Source organism: Neomonachus schauinslandi, chromosome 10, assembly GCF_002201575.2.
Source record: "Neomonachus schauinslandi chromosome 10, ASM220157v2, whole genome shotgun sequence".
NCBI classification, from domain to species: Eukaryota; Metazoa; Chordata; class Mammalia; order Carnivora; family Phocidae; genus Neomonachus; species Neomonachus schauinslandi.
Window position 1 is genome coordinate 2,293,539 of NC_058412.1, and position 22,786 is coordinate 2,316,324.

Below are 22,786 nucleotides of genomic sequence, written 5' to 3' on the forward strand. Positions count from 1 at the left end.
GGGGGGGAGCTCGCTGGCTGGGGGGACGCCAGGGCGTGGGGGCGGTGGGAAGGCTGAGGCAGGAGCCTGTGGAGAAATCTCTGCGCCAAACCGAATTCACTTCTGCCAATGAAAACAGACGTGTCCGAACACTAGGCTTCATTTGGAAAAACGGACATCGGCCTCGAAAATGTCCACCTGGTTTTTTGGAGCTCTTCAGTGAATGCACATGCATTTTAAGGGGCTCGAGGAAAGTGTGTTGATCCAGTTGGAGGGGCAGGCTGTATGGCCTCCCCCTGTATGACCACAGAGGCCGGGGCTGGAAAGGTCCTACCTCGCCGCAGCCTCGGCCACAGAGGGCACTGCGACCCTGACTAATGCTTTCTCGAGAGGAGCTTCTCATTTATTTATTTGCCAAATGGAAACATTCATTTGCAGAAGGGAGCTTTTTTTTTTTTTCCCTAAGAAGTGCTGAAGTGACTGATTGTCTAAGTTGAGTGTTAGGATTCGGGGTTGGGAGCATGGATCCCTTGGAAAAACATGTAAAATGCCTGCCTGTCTGGCTCTCTCCCCCACAAACCGGCAGCCTCTGGTCCACGCAGGTCATTCGAGCCACATCGAAGAAAAAGATCAAAGAGCAAGGATGAAAGGAGCACCCCCTTCCCGCTGCTCTCTGGCCAGCAGGGAGGCAGGATGACAAGACCCCCAAAGGCCCCTGCCCCGTGTTGCCATGACACCTTGCTTTTTCCATCAAACTGGGTAGCTGGGAGAGGGGCGTTAGGTTGTTGACTTTGGCAAAATGTTAGCATGCTCTATCCTGGTGCATATCGAGCTCGCTGCAACTGCCAGGAAAAAATATGGAGCCTTTTCAAAAGAATGACCAGGTAAATAAAATGTTTTGTGATTATTTAAGAAAATTAAATATGCGACAAGGCTTTGTCGAGCACCCATGGCTGGCCGGGCACCGTGTGGTTTTGTCTGGGACGCAGGACAGTTCCTAGCCTGTTGTTGTCGGGGGAAAGCCTGGAGAGACCCACAGGCGTGGCCAGGCGGCCATCCGTGCCGGGCCTGCACCTGGCGGGCTGGCCCCGAGCTCTGCGGTTCTGAGCCCGGGTGCCGGCCGCTGGAGAGGCTGGCCGAGCCTGAGCCGAGACCCATCAAACTTCCAGAGCGCGCTCCACGCAGAAGCCCTGTGGTGCCAGGCTGTGCGTACGGTGTGTGTCTGCCTCCTGGCTCAGTGTCAGTAGCGGGGAATTGCGTGGCGGTGGAGAGGTGAGCTCTGCGCTCCCCGCACAGTCAAGGAAAGCTCTCTGTGACGGACGGTTCTGTGCATGCACTGTCCCACATGGAAGCCACATGTGGTCACGGAGCCCTCGAAGGGTGGCTAGTCCAAGGAGAAACTGCCCTGTTAATTTTATTACATGTATGTCATTATAATTACATTATATAATTAAATTATTAGGTGTATTAAATGGCCACGCAAGGCCAGTGGCTTCTAGGTCGGACAGTGCAGGTGCAGACGGATGTCGTCCTCCAGCTCTGTGGGTCCTGCAGCCCCATCTGCCTGCATGTCTCCCCTGCCCCTCCTCCTCCTCAAGCCCCGGCTCAGGAGTCCGCCCTCACAGGGAACCCCTGGGCCGCCAAGGGTCCTGGAGCGCTGTGAGGACATCACTGCCGTCTTGATCACCAGCACTGCCTGTTGCTGTGTCCGCGTCCTGCCCTCCGCCGTCAGCCCCAGGAGCAGGTGTAACCCCAGCGCTTGGCTCAGGGCCTGCAGGTCACAGGACCACACACACAGTTACGGAATGAGCTCACCCACCCGTCTGTCACCCACCACGAGCAAGCACTGTGCTACGGGCTTTCGAATAGCAACCACAGTTAGGCATATCTGGGTTGGAAATGTGGCTCCCTTTCCAGCTGTGTGGTCTGTATAGTTTACTTGACCTCTCAAAGCTGCATTTCTCGTTTGTAAGATGCCAATAATACCAAAATCTCAGCGTTGTTCTGAGGATTAGAAGAGATGAGATATGTGAGCTGCACACGGCATTATTGCAAACTCATGATAAATGTTAGCAGATTTCTTCTACACCTTTTCATCCTCAGGAAGATCTTAGTCCAATTAGGGAACCAGTATTGTAAAACACAAAATGAGTTAGAAAACATTCTTCGTTTACTCATGTACGTAACAAATATTTATGAAGCATCTCGTCTGTGCCGGGCCAGGCCGGTTCCAAGCCCTAGGGCAACACCAGTGGACCCAACGAAGATTACTGTCCTGATGGAGCACACATCTAACTGGGAGAAATAGACGACAAAATGACAATCAAATGACACAGTATGTCTGTCTGCTATGGAAACAAAGGTAGATGGGTTTGGGGTCCGGGAGGTGCCGGGGGAGCGGAAATGTCGCTGTGAGTGGGGGTCAGGGCCGGCCACACTGAGGAGGTGATCGTGGGACACAGGCTTGGAGGGAGGTGAGGGTGCACCGTGCAGAAACCCAGGGGAGACCTCCCAGCAGGGGAGCGGCCGCTGCCCAGCGATGGGGGCAGGACAGACACGGGGGCCGGGGCTGGGCCAGTCGGGGGCACCCTGTGGACCTTGAGGACCCCAGCTCTTACTCTGAGTGGAAGGGAGCTGTACACACCGGGGCTTCGGCAGAAGGTTGCTCTGGCATGTTGCTGGGGGCAGACGGCTGCAGTGAGGGGGGGTGGACACGGGGCCCAGCTGGGGGTGTGTTAACGATCCAGCAGGGATTGAGGATGTCCTCCCCTCTCCCCGTGCCCCATTCTCTCTCTCTTCCTGTGTAGGCATAATGCCCGTAATATGTATAATTGTGCTGTGGAAGATTTCCATGTGTAGATGAAGGTATTTGGGCCCTTGGTGTATGTGCTTTCGCCAGTGACGACAGCCAGGAAGCCACGCCAGCCTTGTGTCCTCCACGCCCTTACACACTTTCCCTCCTCCTCGGGTAATGCCGTATATGAACCGTTTCAGGCTCCACCTTCAGGGGAGGTGTAATGTTCTGATGGGTAGGATCTGCGGTCGAAGGGAAAGAGGAGACACAGGAGAGGTGACCCCGGGGTTGCTTGAGCAGCTGGAGGACGAGGTGCCTCCAGGGGAGGTGGGGAGACTGAGGATGGGGCGGCAGTCGTGTGGAGGGCCCTCGGTCACACATCCCGGCGAGACCGTTTGAGTCAGCAGCAGGAAACCTAGGAAGGCGATCTGTATCTGGGGACAAGCAGCGTGTGGGTGGTGTTAGGAGCCAGGAGATGGTGTGAGGCCACCGGGGTGAGTGTGGAGGAGGGGGAGACTTGGCAGAGCCCGGGTCCCCAGTGTGAAGACCTCAGGGAGGACCGCCCACAGGACAATGGCAAGGAGCTGCCTGCTCTTTCAAAGTTATAATAACTAGTCACTGCAGAAGTTGTTCAAGTTCATATTCCCGAGAGCAGGTGATGGGGTATATTTGTTACAGAAAGCGTCCACAAGTGACATAAGAAAAATGTCATTTTATGATTCATTATATGCCTGTAATTTCAAGGGACAGTTGACTTCTTTTTTTTTTTTTTAAAGATTTTATTTATTTATTTGAGACAGACAGAATGAGAGAGACAGAGAGCACATGAGAGGGGGGAGGGTCAGAGGGAGAAGCAGGCTCCCCGCCGAGCAGGGAGCCCGATGCGGGACTCGATCCCGGGACTCCAGGATCACGACCTGAGCCGAAGGCAGTCGCTTAACCGACTGAGCCACCCAGGCGCCCGACAGTTGACTTCTCATGTCCATTGACTGTGTTTCTTCTATCGTGAATAATTCTTAGTGAGATTAGTTTCTGCGTGGTTTTCTCTTTTCACCATGAGGGGTCGGAGAAACGGTAGGAACAAGGGGGCATCCACTGGCTTAGGAGTGGGGCGACCTCCAGGCCAGCCCTGACTCCCCTGTCCACACCTCTGCACTCCTCCAAACCTCTGCTTTCTCAACTTCAAAATAGGGTGTGGGGTGGGGCTTGGATTAAGTTACGTTAGCCCCACTTGTGATATGATAAGTGGTCCTGCATCCTCTTGGATGGAGCGACCTCTGTGCCTCAGCCTCAGATGGTTCCAGAACATTGCTCTGCATGGGCATCTGGGGGTGTCTGTTTCCCCCGTGCGGGAGCCCCTGTAGGCAGGGACATGCATTCTCCTCCATACCCCATTTCTGGCCAGGGCCTGCCTCCTAGTTGCTCAAGTAAATGTTTTTTTTTGAATGGATCCAGACCCTATTAAAAGCAAATTATTCCTAAGTTAAAGTGTTTTTCCCCTTTAAAAAATAAAATAAAATTGCAATTTGAGGCAGTAGGATTTGTGTATTTGGTGGTATTTTGTTCTTACTTACTTCAGAGGGAAACCACGCTCTAATTCCCTCCTGGTTCACTGTTTGCGCAAAGTCACCTGAAGGGACGGGTGGCGGGTGGATGCCCGTCACATCCGGATGACAATCTGGGTGTTGGGCCTGGAACCCGGGTGAGGGCCTTGCTCGCTGGCGCAGGTTCTGCCGCCCTCTACACCCGAGGCTGACCGGGCCTCCTCTCTCGTTGCTAGGAGGCATGGCCGACTCTCCCAGGGAGGGAGAGCTGGCCGGGTGTCCGGACTTCACCCGGCTGGCTGACGTGGCGTCTGACGCTGCAGGAGGAAAGGTAAGTGGGGGCGGGTGTCTCATGGAAGAACGAGTAGTTACTGTGAACCTGGTTAGAGTAGCAAGAACCAGGCTCAAGGTTCAGTCTTCTCGAGGAAGCCCGTTATTGCGAAAGGCTTCCGAAGAATTTCCAAAACCTGGTGACAATTTCAGCAAAGGCAGCGTTGCCTTAAGCTTAGGACAAGAAGACGTTTTGCGCCCGCGTGAAGGACTCTCTACCCCGCGTGTTTTCTCACAGTGTAGACCAGTGGTCCTCACACGGTCGCACGGGAGTAACCTGGAGCCCTTGTTAACAATGCACGAGGGCTGGGGCCGCAGCCCAGTGCTGGGTACCGAGTACCAGCAAGGCACAGTGCTGTGTACGGTGCAGACGGGAGGGGCCTGGGCCTGCGCTCAAGACACTAGTGCTCCACCAGGGAGACAGACGTGGAAGTCAAGGCGAGGACAGGTGCTGGGGGGCGCATCTCCTCGGGCCGGGGCAGCCGAGCGGGGGGTGCTGGGGAAGGCTGTCCAGGTGAGTTTGCTCAAAGGAGTCTGCCAGCGGGAGAGGGAGCCGGCTGGGCGAGGGCGTGAGGGCCGTTTCAGTCGGGATGCTGGGCGGAGCGGTTGCCGGGCGGGGGGAGCAGCACATGCTCTGTCGGTTTAGTGTTTCTGGAAGTCATCGGCTGGGGTTTGGGGAGCATGAGCCTCGGGAGGTTGGAAAGGCCCCGTGTGCCCTTTGAGGGCTTCTTCCAAGGAGCCGGTGAAGGGTCGGGACAGGTGAGGGACTCCTATGCGTCCGCTCGCCTGAGCTTTGACCTGACGCATTTGTGGGGGGCAGGTCAACCCCCGCACAGCAGGGACTCCCCTACACTCTGCCTTCCAAACAGCCTGCGGCTGCAAAGCAGCAAGGTCTTCCCCGGACCTTTTAGGTCCAGGGCTGGGGTCAGAGACCAGGTGTTTCACTGGAGGCAAATTATACTCAGAGCCTGAGACTGTCCTCACCAATAATTTATTTAACCCAGGTTCACTGTGGAAATTGTAATTTCTGCTAATAATATTTCGCAAGCCAAGAGCATACAGGATAGTGTCTCCTAAATAACACAACCTGAACCAATGATAGGTTAATTACACTATTGTTCCGGGCAAGGGGCAGATGAGAGAAAGTAAGTCCAGGTTTAGGTGAGGCGTCCTTTTCTATGAAGCTGTTCTTTGTAGAGTCAGTCCTTCCAACCAAAAGCTAGGGGCCCCTACCAGCGTGGGTCCCTATAGCTGGTGGGCAACGGCGTGGTGTTGGCAGGCAAGGCGGGGTTAGTATCCCGGGGCCGTTGTGGGGCTCGCACCCCGCCCACGAGGAGGAGCCTCGCCAACGCAGGGGCAGAGGTCCCTTTTCCCCCGGAGACTGCTGCCGGGTGAACCACTGCCGACCGGGAGGAGCCGGAGGGCTGCGGCGGGAGCAGGGGTCTAGTTCTCCGGAACGCTCCTGAGATCAGCCAACGCTCGGGTAAGCCCTCCTCGGATTCTTGACGTTTGAGGTCTAAGCGTCGGCTCCGTGACGCCGCTGAGCCTGTCAGCTGTCCAGCCGCTGAGTGCTTACTGACACCAGGTGTCGGCGACGAGGCCCTGACACAGCTTCCTGAACGCACACACATTCACCCTGAGATGAACACCTCGCTCATGTCGTAAACACGTGGGCTTGAAATGGTCACAGAGCAGCCAGCCGCCAGCATCCGGGCATGGTGTCCCCTCCCGACTGCAGCGTCCCTGGGTCCTGGGAGACGTAGGGGTGGCTGCAGCCTGTTTTGCTCAGAAAATCCATTTTACACCTGTTTTCCTGGTGTGATTAGCAGCAACCCCCTCACTCTCAAAAGTGTCCAGCTTTTGGCTGGAAGTGACCAGGCCAACCTTCCAGCAGTGCATCCTTCGGTGAGCCGGCCAAACCACGGGTGGCCATCGCTCTGCTTGTGAGACAATCACAAAGCCCCGTGTCCTCCATTCTTGGAAAGGAGAGCTGCTGTATTTTCTTGCGAAGCGTAAAAAGTTAGCACCTCCACATCCAGATGGTGAAGCGGGTGAATGGAAGGAAGGATGGAGGAGGCAGGTGGTGAAGTCTAGACATTTAAAAAGCACACATTGTGGGTTAATTCCTATCATCCCTCTCCCCCTGGCAATTCCACGTTCCTTTTTACTGCATCTTGTAATGTTTCACTAGGGAATGAAATAAAATGGTTTTTAATTTATGGTTATTTCATCTTGACTTCTTTCTTCATTTGTCTAGATTTTATTTGCAACGGATGACTTTTTTGCTCTGGCGGAAAACCTTATAAAGGTATTGTACATCAGCATTCTGCAACGTGGAGTGCTGAGGCAGAACCATCTGTGCAGTTAAAATCCACCGGGGTGCTGGGGATGGGAGTCCTAGAATGTGTGCCAGTGAATTAGCATGTTAGAACAGTAGAAACATGTAGAAACCAGCTCCAGCTCATGCTAAGACACGCTGGAGACAGACGGGCACCTGACACAGGGATTTGGGACCGCACTGCTTTATGGGGAAATTACTGAGATCCTCGTATTTTGTCCTCTGTCTAACGTGGAGTTCGTGATCTGTAAACTGTGCTGGGAAGAAAACTGGCACACATCTCAAACGTCTGGAAAATGTTATCATAATTATAAAAGTGTAGGACGTGCTTACTAAAAACTGAACAGAAAGCCCAGAAAATGCTGCCAAATAGAGGGAAGAAGGGAGCCTCAGCTAGAATCCGGCAACCTTGTCACACCAGCTGTGGGGTGTGAATTCTTTTTTTTTTTTTTTTTTAAGATTTTATTTATTTATTTGAGAGAGAGAATGAGATAGAGCATGAGAGGGGGGACGGTCAGAGGGAGAAGCAGACTCCCTGCCGAGCAGGGAGCCCGATGCGGGACTCGATCCCGGGACTCCAGGATCATGACCCGAGCCGAAGGCAGTCGCTTAACCAACTGAGCCACCCAGGCGCCCTGTGGGGTGTGAATTCTTGCGAGTGGGCGGACAAGCACAGTTGTGCACAGCGTTCACGCCCACGCACACCGAGTGTGACTGCAGCCAGAGCGTCTGCCCGCTGGCCAGCATGCTGTCCTCCGCCGTGAGCCTCCGCCATGCTTACTGGCCCTCCGGTCAGTCTTCCTGGGCAGGAGCTAGCCAGGTCTAGAGCATGTTAAGGGCATCTTGTCAATTATATGAACTTACTCCTCAGAGAAAATGATAATAAAATGAGGAACAGAGATGTTGATTTACTTGTTCTAGGTCACACAGCTAATAGAGGTCAAAGCTCTGATCATTTTACCATATGTCTCTCTATAGGAAATTTAAATGCATACACGCCTTGGCCTAGCTGTTCCACAGATTGATATTACTTGCATAAATAGGCAAAGATATGTAGAAAATAGTCATTCCGGTGTTGTCCGGATGGGAGAAAACCAACTAAATGTCCACTGATGGGAAACTGGTTAAAGAGCCCATGATATGAGCTTCCAGATGTGGAATACTACGTGGCCACTAAAAAGAATGAGCTAGTGCTCTCCACGCATGCCGGCAACGGAAGGTTCATGCGTGTTGTATGTACATAAAACAGTGTTTAAAAGGATACACACTGAATGGTGAAGTGTGGTTGTCTGTGAGGTGCTGGGCTTGGGAGGGGGATGGGACAAAGAATGGGGCCTTTTTCTTATATTACACTCAAGTATATATATATATTCTATATACACATACATATCTGCACACACGTGTGTACATATATCCGTATAATATGCGTGTGTGTGTACATAGGTACATTTCCTTTCTGAAAACAAACAAACAAACCACAGATAAAGCTAAGGTCCCTCTCACCACCCACTTTAATGCCCATCCACTCCTTCCCTTTATAGAATTAACACTACTGTGAGATTGGCACATTCTTCTAATATATTTCATACTTTTAAATAAATATATCTGTATATAGAAAGTAGTCCTGCTGTCTGTTTTTAAATTTGTATACATGTACTTATAAAGTACTTAAGGTTCTGTGACATGTCGCATGGCATGTGCGCGTGTTCTGCCCATGCAGAGGGGCACGGTCTGGTGGCCCCTGAACTGCCCACCACCGGGTCCCTCACCCCACTGGGACCCTTTCCTGTGCTGACACACATTTAGGTTGGTTAAATTTTACCTACGATGAACATCCGTGTGCAGGGATTGGCACACATGCGGGTTTACCCCTGGGATGGGGCTTTGGTGTTCCTTTTTTATGAGCTGATTTGTCCTCATTTGGTGAGTACCATTTTTGTGAAAGTGCTGTTTCCAGTCGAGTTGCCAGTTTCCTTCCATGTCGATCCGGTTGCCACGGCAGCAGGGCAACAGTGCACCAGCGAGGACCCCCTTCCACCAAAGCTACACCGAGTACCAGGAAGCTTGGGGCTGAGCGAGCGCTGGGCTTCCCGTGGGTGGTGCACCCCCTTTTCTCTTGCTGGGTTCGCAGCAAAGCTTCTGAATCCTCTATGGACACGGGAAAGACTGGAGTTCAGATTGTCTTTAGATGTGTTCGGATTGTAACACAATTCAAATGCCACCAACTTGGACATAATAACGCTAAATATTGGGCGCTTACCATATGCCAGGCACTGCTCCAAAAATTTTAATGCTTGCCATGACCTCAGAAGGAACACGGCACTGTATCTCTGCCCTTAACACACAAAGAAACTGAGGCACAGGAGGTCGGGCATTGAGTCTGAGCACGTGTGGACCTTCGGTTTTGCCCCACATAGCATCTCCATGGGGGCCCAGCCTGGCCCCAATACCAATACCGCGTGTTCGTGACTTTGTTCTTTTCCTCTGCACCTGCTGGGGAGGTTTTCCTAAGCAGAAACATAAGACTCTCCTTGTACTTGAGTTGATGTAAACAGTGAAAATGCCCCCCAGCTTGGCCACCCACCAAGCACAACAATTTCTGAGTCTGTGCTATTGATGGGGGCTTTCACACGTATTATTTCAGCCTCATAACAGCCCTGCAAGGGGTGTGCTCACCATCCCCGTTCTTCAGGATGAAGCAGTGGGGCTCACCTATTTGTCTAGGGGGCAATAAGGGGCTGAGCTGAGCCTCACACCATCCTGTTTTTTCCCCTGTGGACACAGAGCAGCTCCGAGGGCTGGGGTTCAAGTGTTCAGCTGGGCCCTAGCATCCAGCCTGCCACTTGCACTCTTTGGCCAGATTCCTTGTTAAGCAGTCTTTTCTAGGTTGCTTGGGAACTCTGTCCTCTCTGTCTTTGCTCCTTTCAGGATGCATGTAGGCTGCAACAGGGAGCTGCGTGGTTTGCGGGGCCGCAGAATGAACTGTGATGGGGCTTTACCCATTGCTATCAGCAGTTTATTCTGTGTATTGAGGCCCGCCCACAGAGAAGCAGAATTTCGTTCTCTGGAGGTGGTACAAAGGTAAGAAGGCACCCCCGATCTGGAATGGGGTCCCTGTGTGTGAAGGTAGTAGCAGACTCCCCTGTACCTACCTAGGATTCCCACAGAGTCCCTGCGGGCATGGCCCACCTGTCCCTTTGGGGTGGGAGTGGATATGCCGGAAGCCCAGGCCCTCGCATGGGTGTTAACGATGGACTTGTTGTGCATCTTTGCTTTAGAGTGACAGCCCAAGCTTCAGAGTACACGAATACCCCGAGTTTGGGAAGTGGATGGATGGATGGGAGACCAGAAGGAAAAGGATTCCAGGTAACGAGATCTCTCTTTCTTTCACTGCGGTGAAGCTTAAACACGGTGTTGGAAAGCCTGTGTGCATTTCCGGTTAGTTGGTCACGGGCCCTTGGAATGCTCCGTATCTCGGATGACCCTTCTGAACATCAGGCTCTGAGGATGTAGGAAGGGGTCATGTGTGCACCAGCAGGCGGGAAGGAGGGCGTGCACATCGCTGGGACATGTCGGTGAGGCTGTGGGGGGCGGCGAGGACCTCCCCGAGCGGTGTGGCTCATTTGCGGTGGGCCTTCACCCCCGTTCCCTGGGGCAGGTGCTCTTATCCCCACGTAGTTGCTGTGGAAGCAGCCTCACTCAGTCAGCCCCGGTCACATCACTGCACACACTTCCTGTCACCTGAGGATCTACTTTTTCTCATTGCTACTCATCAGGCTCAATCAAAATACTCCTTTTGAAGTTGAAGGAATGTCCGTAAAAGCAAACTAATCCAGCATTAGGCTAATAACTGGGTTTTTTGTTTTTTTGGGGGGGGTCTGTCTCAAGTATTACAGAGATACTGGGTATTTCTAAGGTACTCCAGACATGATCAGATTCCAATGAATCTGGGCATTTAAAGGTGGGTCTGCATCGGACTGCAAGTAACCGAGAACTACTTGGTGATCTACAACTTGGAGACTTCTTAGACTTCAGCAGACTCAGGGGGCCGAGCTGGGTGGGGCCCCACAGGAAGTCCCCAGAGCCTGAGGTGACGGTGAGCAGGCCGCTTCTGGAGGCCCAGCTCCACAATGAGCACCTGGTGAGCTGGGTGGGGTCTTGTCTACACTGTGCACAGTCACAGTTGACCTTTTTGGAAGCTGATCTCGCAGTTGTAGAAACAAGGCTCAGAGAGGCCAGTTTTTGCTTTGGAACCAGAATCCGATCTCCCTGGATCCAAGGCCTATATGCATGTCCTGCTGTGATTGGAACACGGGTTCTCGTGGGGCACGGCGGCCACATATGGCCATGTTATAGGAGATCTTTAAGTCACAGCTGAGAGTTAACCTGTGTGCACTTTTCTGTGGCAGGAGGAGGGTGCTGCTTGTTTTCATTTCAGTTCTGTTCAACCCCACGCTTCATCTAACGAGTTAAACCTGACGGGATGTCCTTGTTCACGTCTCGTAGGTCATGACTGGTGCATCATCAAGCTGGGGATACAAGGGATTATCCGAGGCTTCGATGTGGACATTTCTTACTTCATGGGGGATTATGCTCCTCGAATGTCAATTCAAGCAGCAAACTTGGAAGAAGGTGCCCTGGGAACCACCGGCCCCCAGAATGAGCACTGTGGGGTTGTGGGGTCATCTGGCCCAGCCCCCTGATGTGCACTTTCCATCCAGACAGGTTCAGCGACTTGTCTAAGGCCACTTTACTGCCACGGAGCTGTAGAACTTGGATTCCCAATAGAGTGTTCTGTGATCTTTGATTTTTAGCTTGACCAAATGTAGAGGTCATTATTCCCACACTCTTGAGGCCTCACCTAGAGGCATACCCTCCTGGCACCGTGAGGTTTGGGGAGAGGTTGCAGGGGAGGGTGGCAGGCAGTGGGCTACCTGGACAGTGTGGAGCCACGTCTGGGCCAGCTCTGGACGTGTGGCATCAGCTTCTTTTCGGTTCTCCCAGTGTGCATAATGATGCAGTAGCCACAGGGTTTTCAGAGAGGGTTCCTTGCTGCTTTGTGGGATGCTGGACCACATGAATCATACAGGCTCTATAAGTTAGACCTGGGTTTTTATTCCTTCAATTGGCATAATCTGAAGTTGGTCCCAGCATTATTATTATTTTTTTTTTTTAGAAATAGGTACCATTACGTGTGTGCATATGCATGTACTTAGGGAAGATAAATCATGACAGTTGGCAAATTTACGCTGAGAGCACTGCATCAGTAGCTCTGTATGAGGCTCTGTGGAAGGATGGGCCCTGCTCCTGATGACAGTGGGGGAACCTGAAAAGTTAGGGGATGATGGAGAGATGCTATTCTGGAGGCAGGAAATGACTAAGGACAAACAGTAAGATTCCTTCTGCAAGTCCAGCAATTGTCCCAGATATTGCCCAAATATCAATTCCAAGGATGCCAGGGGTGGCGGGGTGGGGGGGGGTCCTGTTTCTGGAACTGGCCTGGCAATGTTCCAGAATTTCCATTGATCCGACTTCTAAAAACTCTAGTCATGATACATTTGTTGCAGTTGGACTTAACCTGGAAATGGTATGTATTATTTTGACAAGCAAATGTCCTACCATATGTTTTGCAGGACTTTTTGGAATTACTTAGTGTTTTAAATATCGAGGAACTTCAAGTGTGTCTATTACTTTGGTCATCTGACACTCTGACTTAGGAAATGTCATCTTTGGGCTTATTTGACAGAATGAAAATGAACATACAGCCCGCTATGAGGCTATATTCTTTTTGATTGTGAACACGAACCATAACCCTATTGGTCAATCTGCCTTCAGATAAACAACCAGAAATCCCACAGAGAGGAGTCAGGACAGGAGTGGCAGCCACACTGGAGGAGTTTGAGGCTGTTGCTGAGGTGAGCCTGCAAACAGGATCGGGGACCTGTCATGGTGGTTGGGACGGCAAGGGAACCGCTCTGTATGGCTGGCCACGAGGGTGCTTCTTTGGGACATTCAACCCAGGTACACCTCAGCTCATTTACTGGCCTGGCGTGACTTTGCAGATGCTTCTCGAATGGTTCATGCAACCCCTGTACGAGGGAATGCCATGGCCCGTGTGAGGTCTAGAGTAGTGTGTCTCAGGGCGCTCTGCTTACCCATGCTCATCCACTGGATGCTGCCCTGATGAGATAAATACAGAAATCCACAGTAATAGCTTACATACTTCTTATATAGCAGTTTGACAAAGCAAACTTTATGCCTGATGAGTTTGATAAACAACTTGGGCTTGTGTTTTGGTACATTCTTGCTTTTTAAAGTTTGTCTAGTAATTAATTTATACTCTGTTTTACAAAAGTGTTGATCATAACAGACTGGAAAATAAGTGACAACAACAGTTTAAAGAACAAGAATCTAAAGGAAATGGTCACAACATTCAGGTCACTGGTCAACCCCAAGTCTCAGGGTCCCTGAGGACAGCCCAGTTTTTCCTGAATGTTCACATAACCATTCTGGTTTCTTCTAAGAATCCCCAGAGGGAATCTCAGATCTTGTCCTTCGTTCCCAAACCCCCCTGCCTTTTCTCCTGCCACCATCACCCAGTGGCTATTTTGATCAGGATGAAAAAACCCTCAGGCCTTTTTTCTGTTTAGTAAACCTGAGACTTAATCTTTATTAGTATTTTTATTAAAGTATTTTATTAGACATCCATCATCAATTTTTATTCCAAAGTATCTCTATCCTGTAGGCCCTACGTGAGCACTAGGGTGAGAAAATTTACTGTTCCCCGGAGCCGCTGCTAACATTTTTATATTTATTGCTAGCTGAAGTCCAATGACTGGAACTACCTGGTCCCTATGACAGAGCTTAAACCAGGAAAGCCTGCTTCCAGCCACAATTATTTTCCCGTCAATTCCCAGCAGAGATGGAGTCACGTGAGACTCAACATTTTCCCGGGTAAATATGATGTGGACCCATCTGCCGTTCTGTGGCTTCTTTACTTAATGTGGGCATATTTCAGAGTGAAGTCACTCATCGCTCTAACATTTTAGGGTTATAACTTGCCCTTTTTGTGCTCTAGGAAATTCTTGTTCCAACCCAACCATCCGTTGGTAGTTATTGAAAAGGCATTAGGTCAATTAGGATATGATGGAACTGAGCTATATTAGGTTAAATAACTTCTAACGATTTCTGTTTCACCGGGCACACTAGCAGATCAAGTAGTGTGTGCAAATGACCCTCATTTTCTTTTATGTAACAGCTTTATTGTAATGTAATTCACATACCATGCAATTCACCTACTTGAAGCGCACAGTTCAGTGGTTTATAGTATACGTCAGTATATGGTTTAAAGTCTACAGAAATATACAGCAATGTGCAACCATCACCACAGTCAATTTTAGAAGGATTTATCACCTCAGAAAGAAATCCTGTACCCTTACTATCAACCCTCATCTCCCTCAGCCCTAAGCAACCATTAATCTACGTTCTGCCTTGGCAGAGTTGACCATTCTGGACATTTCATATAAATGGTCTTTTGTGACTCGCTTCTTTCACTTAGCGTGTTTTCAAGGCTCATCCACGTTGTAGCATTATTAGGAGCACTTCATTCCTTTTCATGGCAGAATAATATTCCACTGTACAGATAAACCACGTTGTTTATCCAGGTCATCAGTTGATGGACATTTGGGTTGTTTCCACCTGTTGGCTACCTAGGGATAATGTTGCTATAAATATTCCTGTACAAGTTTTTCATTTGGGTATATATGTAGGATTGGAATTGTTGGGTCATATGATAACTATGTTTTTAATTGTTGGGAGGAACTACCAGATTATTTTCTAAAATGACTGCATTATATTATATTCTCACCAGCAGTGTGAAGGGTTCCAATTTCTCCATATCCTTGTTAACACTTACTATTATCTGGCTTTTTTATTGTAGCCATCCTAGAGGATGTGAAGTGGTATCTCACTGTGGTTTTAATTTGCATTTCTCTAATGACTAATGATGGTGAGCATATTTTCAGTTCCTTACTTTGGCCATTTGAGTATGTTTATATATACATGTGTATATGTACACATGTATTTATAAACATTTTTTTTTTGAAAAGTGTCTTTTGCCCATTCTTAAGTTGGGTTTTTGTTTTTTATGTAAGAGTATGTAAGAGTTCTTTATATTATCCTAGATACATATCCTTTACTGGATATATGATTTGCAACTATTTTCTCCTGGGGTCCAAGTATAAAGGGGAAGGAAGCAGTAGGACAACCTGATGGGGCATATAGGATGGCAACAGGTTGCTTTAAATGAGTCACCCTCAGAGCATGGAGGGGCATGTCTAATATCCTTGATAGTTTTCATGAAAAGTGAGGCAGATATTAACTCTGTAAAGAAGAATCTTATTTTTTAAAATATCAAGTCAGCTTTACACTCAACAAACAAGTATCTTCTATACCATCAAAGAGGATCACCGTGTCCAGTGAACCAGAGCAGTGGTGCTCATAGGTTAGCTTCTGCTAAATTACTCCCTCTAGTATATTTTTTAGGGTATTATGCTAACATCGTCTGGTTTTATTTATTGTAAATGTCAAGACTGTTCTACTGAAATTTTTTCAGATCATTCAGTTTCATCAAATTTTTCATGTAAAAATATATAGGGTTTGGTTTCAGTAGAATACTCTGATTAATGAAAAATTCCATATGTACAAAGCTTGCTCCCATACTCTAGGAAGTACTGGCCAAACAAATAAAAATATTCACTTTATTAGAATCAGATAATGTGAGTTGATGTTGGCAGGTACTCTCTGCTCTACAGACCTAATCTTGGCTGCTGTGGTTCTCAGAAACGATCTGGTTTTGTGAATATTATCTTTTCTATTCTCAATCGCATTGCTAAGCAATATGTTGTTATAAAAATAAAAACATAATGCTCATGTATGAGTCTGTGTAGGATTTAGCAATGCTAATTTGTGGCATCAAACATTGTATCTATGGTGAATTTCCCAATTTCCTTTTGACCTTCTTGGAGTTACTAATCCAATAAAAAATGTGAGCACCTACTATGTGCCAGGACCAGTTCTAGGTAGAGATGATAGAGATAGATCATTATTCTGGCTTTCAAAGATTTTATACTCTGGTTCTGGGAGACTGATATCAGCAGGGGCTTAAACAAATAAAGTGACAAGATAATTTCAGACTGTGAATTGAACTCTGAAATAAATATGGGAAGGGATGGTACACCCAACCTGGGGAATCAGGCAGGGCCAGGCAGAGCTGGAAGGAGGTAGCTAGAGAGTGAGAGAAAAAGCCTCTCTGAGACCATGACACTAAAGGTGAGACCTAAAAACAACAAGTGGTCTTTTGGAGAGCTGGGAAAGTTGTTCCAGTACAAAGGAATGGTAGGTGCAAAGGCCCTGGGGCAGTAGAGTTGGTGTATTTGAGAAATAGAGCAGGCAGGATGTGGAGGGCTTTGTCGTTTACAACCCACAAACAGCCACCTTTCCAAGTGAGAAATAACTATGTCCTCCTTCCTTCTTAGACGGTGGAATTGCACGTCTTAGAGTATATGGTACTGGACAGAAAGACTGGACTGCAGCTGACCCCAAAGAACCTTTTGACCTAGTGGCCATCGCTCACGGGGGTGCCTGTAGGATTCAGCAATGCACACTTTGGGCATCCAAACAATATGATAGGTAAGATGATGCTCTGGGAGCTGGCCTTTATTTGGGATGTCTGGGCATCAACATTAAGCACCCCGTATGGTATGAATGATTTAAGAGGAAGCCCAGGAGTGGATGGGATTAACCATCGACACACAGGGTTTGATGCCTTTATGATGTGAAGTAAATCAATAGAAATTTTCCTTCCTAATTTTGGCCTAAAGGGAAAAGTAAAACTTACTAACCCTCTGGCTGTATGTGAATTTACCAAAACATTAAGTTGAATGAAAATGATTTGTGTAGCAGTGGTCAGGTGCATGGGATCTGTGATTTAATGACGCCAGTGCATTCATTCTCACATTTAAGATAAAATCCTGTGATGTTCCCCTTAAACCATGTCATTCTCGGCAGGAGTTGGAAAGGCCAGGTCTGTGGCAGATGGCTGGGAGACCGCGAGAAGGCTGGACAGGCCGCCAGTATTAGAGGTAAGGAGTCCAAAACAGCCACAGAAAAGTTTTCTAGATCTTGTTTTAAATTTACATCACGGGGGACGCCTGGGTGGCTCAGTCGGTTAAGCATCTGCCTTCAGCTCGGGTCATGATCTCAGGGTCCTGGGATCGGGTCCCGCATCGGGCTCCTTGCTTGGCGGGAAGCCTGCTTCTCCCTCTGCCTGCCGCTCCCCCTGCTTGTGCTTTCTCTCTCTCTCTCTCTCTGACAAATAAATAAAATCTTTAAAAAAAAAAAAATTTACATCAAGGAAATGCTTATTTCAGAAAGCTCTCAGGCAATGTTCCAGAAGTAGTTCTCCGTGTTTTCCGGATCCCCTGCTGCCTCAGTGTACCGTCAGGGCAGAACCTGGAAGGCCCCCATGCTGGCCACACCAGCCACTCTAAGGCATCACTGCTCTGTCCTTGTTTCTATATTTTTTTTATTTTTAAAATTTTAAAAATATTTTATTTATTTATTTGAGAGAGAGAGAGAGAGTGAGCATGAGCAGGGGCTGAGGGAGAGGGAGAGGCACACTCCCTCCACCAACATGGAGCTTGATCCCAGGACCCTGAGATCATGACCTGAGCCAAAGGCAGACGTTTACCCGACTGAGCCACCCAGGTGCCCCTATTTATTTATTTTAGAGTGAGAGACAGAAAGAGAGCACACAAGGGGGTGGGGAGGGGCAGAGGGAGAGGGAGAGAGAGAATCCCCAAGCAGACTCCCCACTGAGCGTGGAGCCTGACTTGGGACTCAATCTCCTGACCCTGGGATCACTACCTAAGCCAAAATCAAGAGTTGGATGCTTAACAGACTGAGCCACCCAGGCAACCCCGTTTCTTTAATAAAGAAATGCAGATCTACAATTTAATGATAGAAAACCCGTGGGTAAATTTGTTGGTTGACCTGGAGAAGAAAACACCAGTTGAATCATTTTGTTTTCTGTGTGCCCTTGGATGAGACCACTGTGGATGTGTGACAGATCGGGGTCTCTTGAGATTACTCAGCTGTTCATTTTGGCCAGTGACTAATGTGAGATGCAAAAGTCAAAACAAAAGCAAAACAAAACACCTTTCTGTGTGTTAATCCCACTGAAAACTTACTGGTAAACCCCCTTTCTTGGGTCAGTGTTCATGTCAACCAGTACTTCCAAGGAAAATGAACATAATCCCATTGCCAGAAACTAAGGTTTGGGTGCAGATCATTTATTGGTATGGATTTGACCAAGAACATAACTACTTTGAAAGATCAAAACAAACTGATCAGAGGACCAGGGGCTCAGACACAGACCCTTCTACATGAGTTTACATTGACATAGAAAATCCTATTAAAAATTTGTAAAAACTTACCAATTACCCAATAAGCTCATGAGTCCAGATGAGGCATTTAAGGAATAATAGGCAAAGAGACAATTAACACAAAATGTAATTTACATATCAGGGCCTAGGAAACACACTTTTATAGTAAGAAATAAAAGAAATATCATAAATACATGTCAACATTTTTCACTTGCTGGTTTCCAGAATTAGTTTCTCAAATGGCACTAAGCTGGCTTATCTTTTTTTTCTTCCTCATCATTCTTCTCTCATCATTCCAGAATGACGAGAACGGCATTCTCCTTGTTCCGGGTTGTGAATGGGCAGTTTTCCGATTGGCACATCCTGGAGTAATAACTCAAATAGAAATTGATACAACACATTTTAAAGGTAAGTGTAAGGCTGTCAGGAAGTGCATATAACCAGTGTGCTGGTTATAGAGATAATGTGGTCCTGTGGGCGTGGAGCTCAGGATGGTGGGCTGGGGACTCAGCTTTTACCCTCAGCAGATGTGAGGTTTTGAGCAACTTCCTCTAACTCTTGGTGCCCTACTTTTCGTCTTTATAAAATGTCAGAGTTCAACTGGATGACACCCCCCAGAGTCAGACGAGATTCTGTGAAGACTCTTTACTATAGGGGCCCTGGATCTCACTTGGAATGAGTGTGAAATAGCCTCTGGTTAGGACATGAGAAGAACTGGATGGCGTCTTCTTACTGGGGGGAGGGGGACGAAGCAGATTGGTTGGGGATGACCATTTCCACTCCAGATTGGACTTTTAAGGCAGGGAGCTACACATTTTCAAAACCATGCCCTTCCGTTAAAAAAAAAAAAACATTTGCAGAAGCAACCCTGATATTCGAAACCTACTTTCCTATGAAATGTATACATGTGTCATTATATCGACAAAGTTCAAGAGCGGATATTAAACCTTTATACTGTCGGGTGAAATTTTCATACGTACTGGATTGGGTGTCTTGTGATTGTTTAGTTGTCAGTAAATGGTGGCAGTTTATACTCCTATTTTGGATGCCTTGATGTTTAAATGTCTTGTGAATCATTGTGACTTCACTCACTTACCACGCCAAGACACAATATATATTTAAAGTGAAGCTCTTCTTCAGTGGTAGTGGATTTAAGTGAATTATTTCAAGTATTGATCATTGTGACCTATTTTTGGAAGACTACTTTAGATCTGATTGTCGGGTCACTGTTTTCACTTTTCTTTCTTTTTTATTTTTTTATTATGTTCAGTTAGCCAGCATGTAGTACATCATTAGTTTTTGATGTAGTGTTCAACGATTCACTAGTTGCATATAACACCCAGTGCTCATCACCATACGTGCCCTCCTTAATACCATCACCCAGTTACCCCATCCTCCCACCCCTCTCCCTTCTGTAGCCCTCATTTTGTTTCTGGAGTCCAGAGTCTCTCATGGTTTGTCTACCTCTCTGATTGCTTCCCATTCAGTTTTCCCTCCCTGCCCCTATGGTCCTCCATGCTATTCCTTATGTTCCACATATGAGTGAAACCGTATGATAATTGACTTCTCTGCTTGACTCACTTTGCTTAGCATAATCCCCTCCAGTTCCGTCCATGCCAATGCAAATGGTGGGTATTCATCCTTTCTGATGGCTGGGTAATATTCCATTGTATGTATGGACCACATCTTCTTTATCCATTCATCTGTTGAAGGGCATCTCGGCTCTTTCCACAATTTGGCTATTGCAGACATTGCTGCTATGAACATTGGGGTGCAGGTGCCCCTTCTTTTCACTACGTCTGTATATTTGGGGTAAATAACACAGCTGATGAAGAGCTCATTCTGGATCAGCGGTGATGTCAGCTCTGTTTTTTTCTCGTGGTTTGTGGATGCTTGCATTTCTGGTGATATCTTTAATCCATGGGTGTCTGCATGGATAGTTTAAAATCACTTGTTAATTTTGTGAGTGATAGTTTATTTAAAACCAGGTAACAATCAGTAAGTCCGTGTAAACGGGGTGCCTGACTGCACTGTCAGGAGCTTGCTGCTGTCTGCTCTCCAGTTTCCATGTATCACATGAGGACAGTCGTGGAGTGGGGGGCGTGCCAGGATCTAGCTGTCCTCTCAAATACACAAGGCCTAATAGATACGCATGTATGTGCATAGATATTAGAGAAATAGAAACAGAAATAGTGGCTTTCATGTTCTCCTCCTGCATCTTTTGGGTTTCCGTGTGCACCCGGGAGCGTGCTCACCCACCTTGGAGGTCACTGTTTTAAGAGATGAGCTATAGGGGGCATGAGAACAATGCATTTTTTTTTCTGTCAGGTTCTTTTTTTTTTTTAAGATTTTATTTATTTGCGAGAGAGAGAGAACACAAACAGGGGGAGTGACAGGCAGAGGGAGAGGGAGAAGCAGACTCCCCGCTGAGCAGGGAGCCCAATGTGGGCCTCGATCCCAGGACCCTGGGATCATGACCTGAGCCAAAGGCAGACGCTTAATGCCTGAGCCACCCAGGTGCCCTTCTGTCAGGTTCTTTATCAGCAACCCCTCCTCTGCTGATCTTAAAGTCTTAGGGGATGCCTAAAGTGGTTCTCCCCACAAAGAGTGTGGCCCTCCAACCCCACTGGACACAACCCTGATGAATTCCAGAGAGAAGAGAGACTCAGGACCCTGTGTCTCACCTGGGGAACAGTGAGCACACCTGGAATACAGCACTTGGGTTGGTGCTGCTCACTGACTGGTTGACTTAGCTCGGTCTCTTTACTTCACGTGACGACATACGATACCATAAGAAAGTATCTTCCAGCTTCAAAATAGTTTCAGATGAACCACACAGCCCCATGCAAGTACTTAACTGCAATCTAGGGTGCTTATTGCCTTCAACTTTCAAAGTAAAATGCTGCACATCCAAACTCCAACATGCCAGCTGGCTAATGATGTCAGGTCGATTCTGATTCCTCTGAAACACACACCTACATTTCATCAGGCGATCCAACCCCATCACTGCTGGGTGCTTTCCTTCTCTCACATATGTCACACCTTTGCTTCTGTTCGGAGAGAACAATCTGTTCTTTGCTGGGTCTTTGATTTGATTAAAAAGTCCAAGACCGTATAAGCCAAAGTGCTGAGTATAAACAGAATAGAGATAGTCACCCTGAGTTTGCTCTGACAGGCAATTCTCCCGACAGCTGTAAGCTGGATGGTTGTATCCTGACGACTCAGGAGGAAGAAGACATGATCAAGCAGAAGTGGGAGCTTCCGGGCCATAAGTGGAAACCGCTGCTGCCAGTCACCAAGGTGTGGCACCCACGGGGAGCTGTGCAGGCTGGCCCCCAGCCTAGCCGCATCCCTCAGATTTGCTTTCCAAACCTTCTGATCGGCTTCACAGTAACACGGACAAGCTTCTAAAAACTGTTATCTGTGCATTTATGTCATGAAAACACAGGCTCTAGTTCATACCTTTGCATTTCTAACAACCAAGTTTTGTTTTAAATCATCATGTGCAAAGAATATATACATACTTCCATATATATGTATATGGAAGATGTTTCTGCAGTATATTAACTTTTTAGAAGGGATGAGTAGCATATTTAAAGCTATAACAGCATGTCCTCTTGTGGGATGGATGCTGAGATGTTCCAGAAGCGTCCTCTCCCATCCAGTGGGAGGACAGTCATTTGCGGGTCAGAGTGGGGCATGAGGGTTGCTCCCACGGAGTGATGGGTGACGACTTCTGGGAGGTCACTTACTTTCTTTTCCTTATCAGCGTGTCCTCTTCATTAACTATTAAGAACCACAAACATCATGGACCCGAGTGTTCATGTCAGTAATCCCTGGGCTTGCGATCCCGACTAGCTTTTCTCTGTGGTAAGCCAACTTACTATCAGTGAGTAACTGTCACGGTTCATGGGCCCTGAGTCCGCACGGACAGATGGCTCGGCGGGCCAGCCCATTTGGGCCCCACACTGCGTTACCACAAGGGCCTCTTCCCTGCCTCTCTTTCAGCTCTCCGCCAATGAAAGTCACTTGTTCGACAGCCTGACCCTGGAGCTCCGGGATGTCATCACGCACGTGAGGCTCACCATCTCCCCCGACGGCGGCGTGAGCCGTCTGCGACTCAAGGGCTTCTCCAGCTCCATCTGCTTGCTGCGGCCCAGCGAGAAGCCCATGATGAGGTTCTCTGTGAAAGCGGGCTTCCGAGCCAATCTCTGACTCCACGTGCGGCCGGCGTGGGCTACGGGATGACACAGTCCTACGCTTCTCCTGAAGTGTCTTTAACACCTAAAACTTAAGAGGTTTCTAGCAATGAATCTAAGATCAACATAATTCCTGGCGATTTAATAAAGTGGTCACT

General features: G+C 48.2%; 1 protein-coding gene across 1 annotated transcript; it reads left to right on the forward strand.

Annotated features, from left to right (window-relative positions):
• Nucleotides 1-4,558: 4,558 nt before the first annotated feature.
• ALLC (allantoicase) lies at nt 4,559-22,786 on the forward strand. The gene is given in 12 exon segments (XM_021697660.1): nt 4,559-4,648; nt 6,905-6,955; nt 10,264-10,351; nt 11,492-11,617; nt 12,821-12,900; nt 13,807-13,939; nt 16,522-16,630; nt 16,632-16,675; nt 17,054-17,127; nt 18,729-18,837; nt 21,605-21,729; nt 22,438-22,786. Coding segments are annotated over 12 exon segments (1,236 nt in total). The 3' UTR covers nt 22,645-22,786.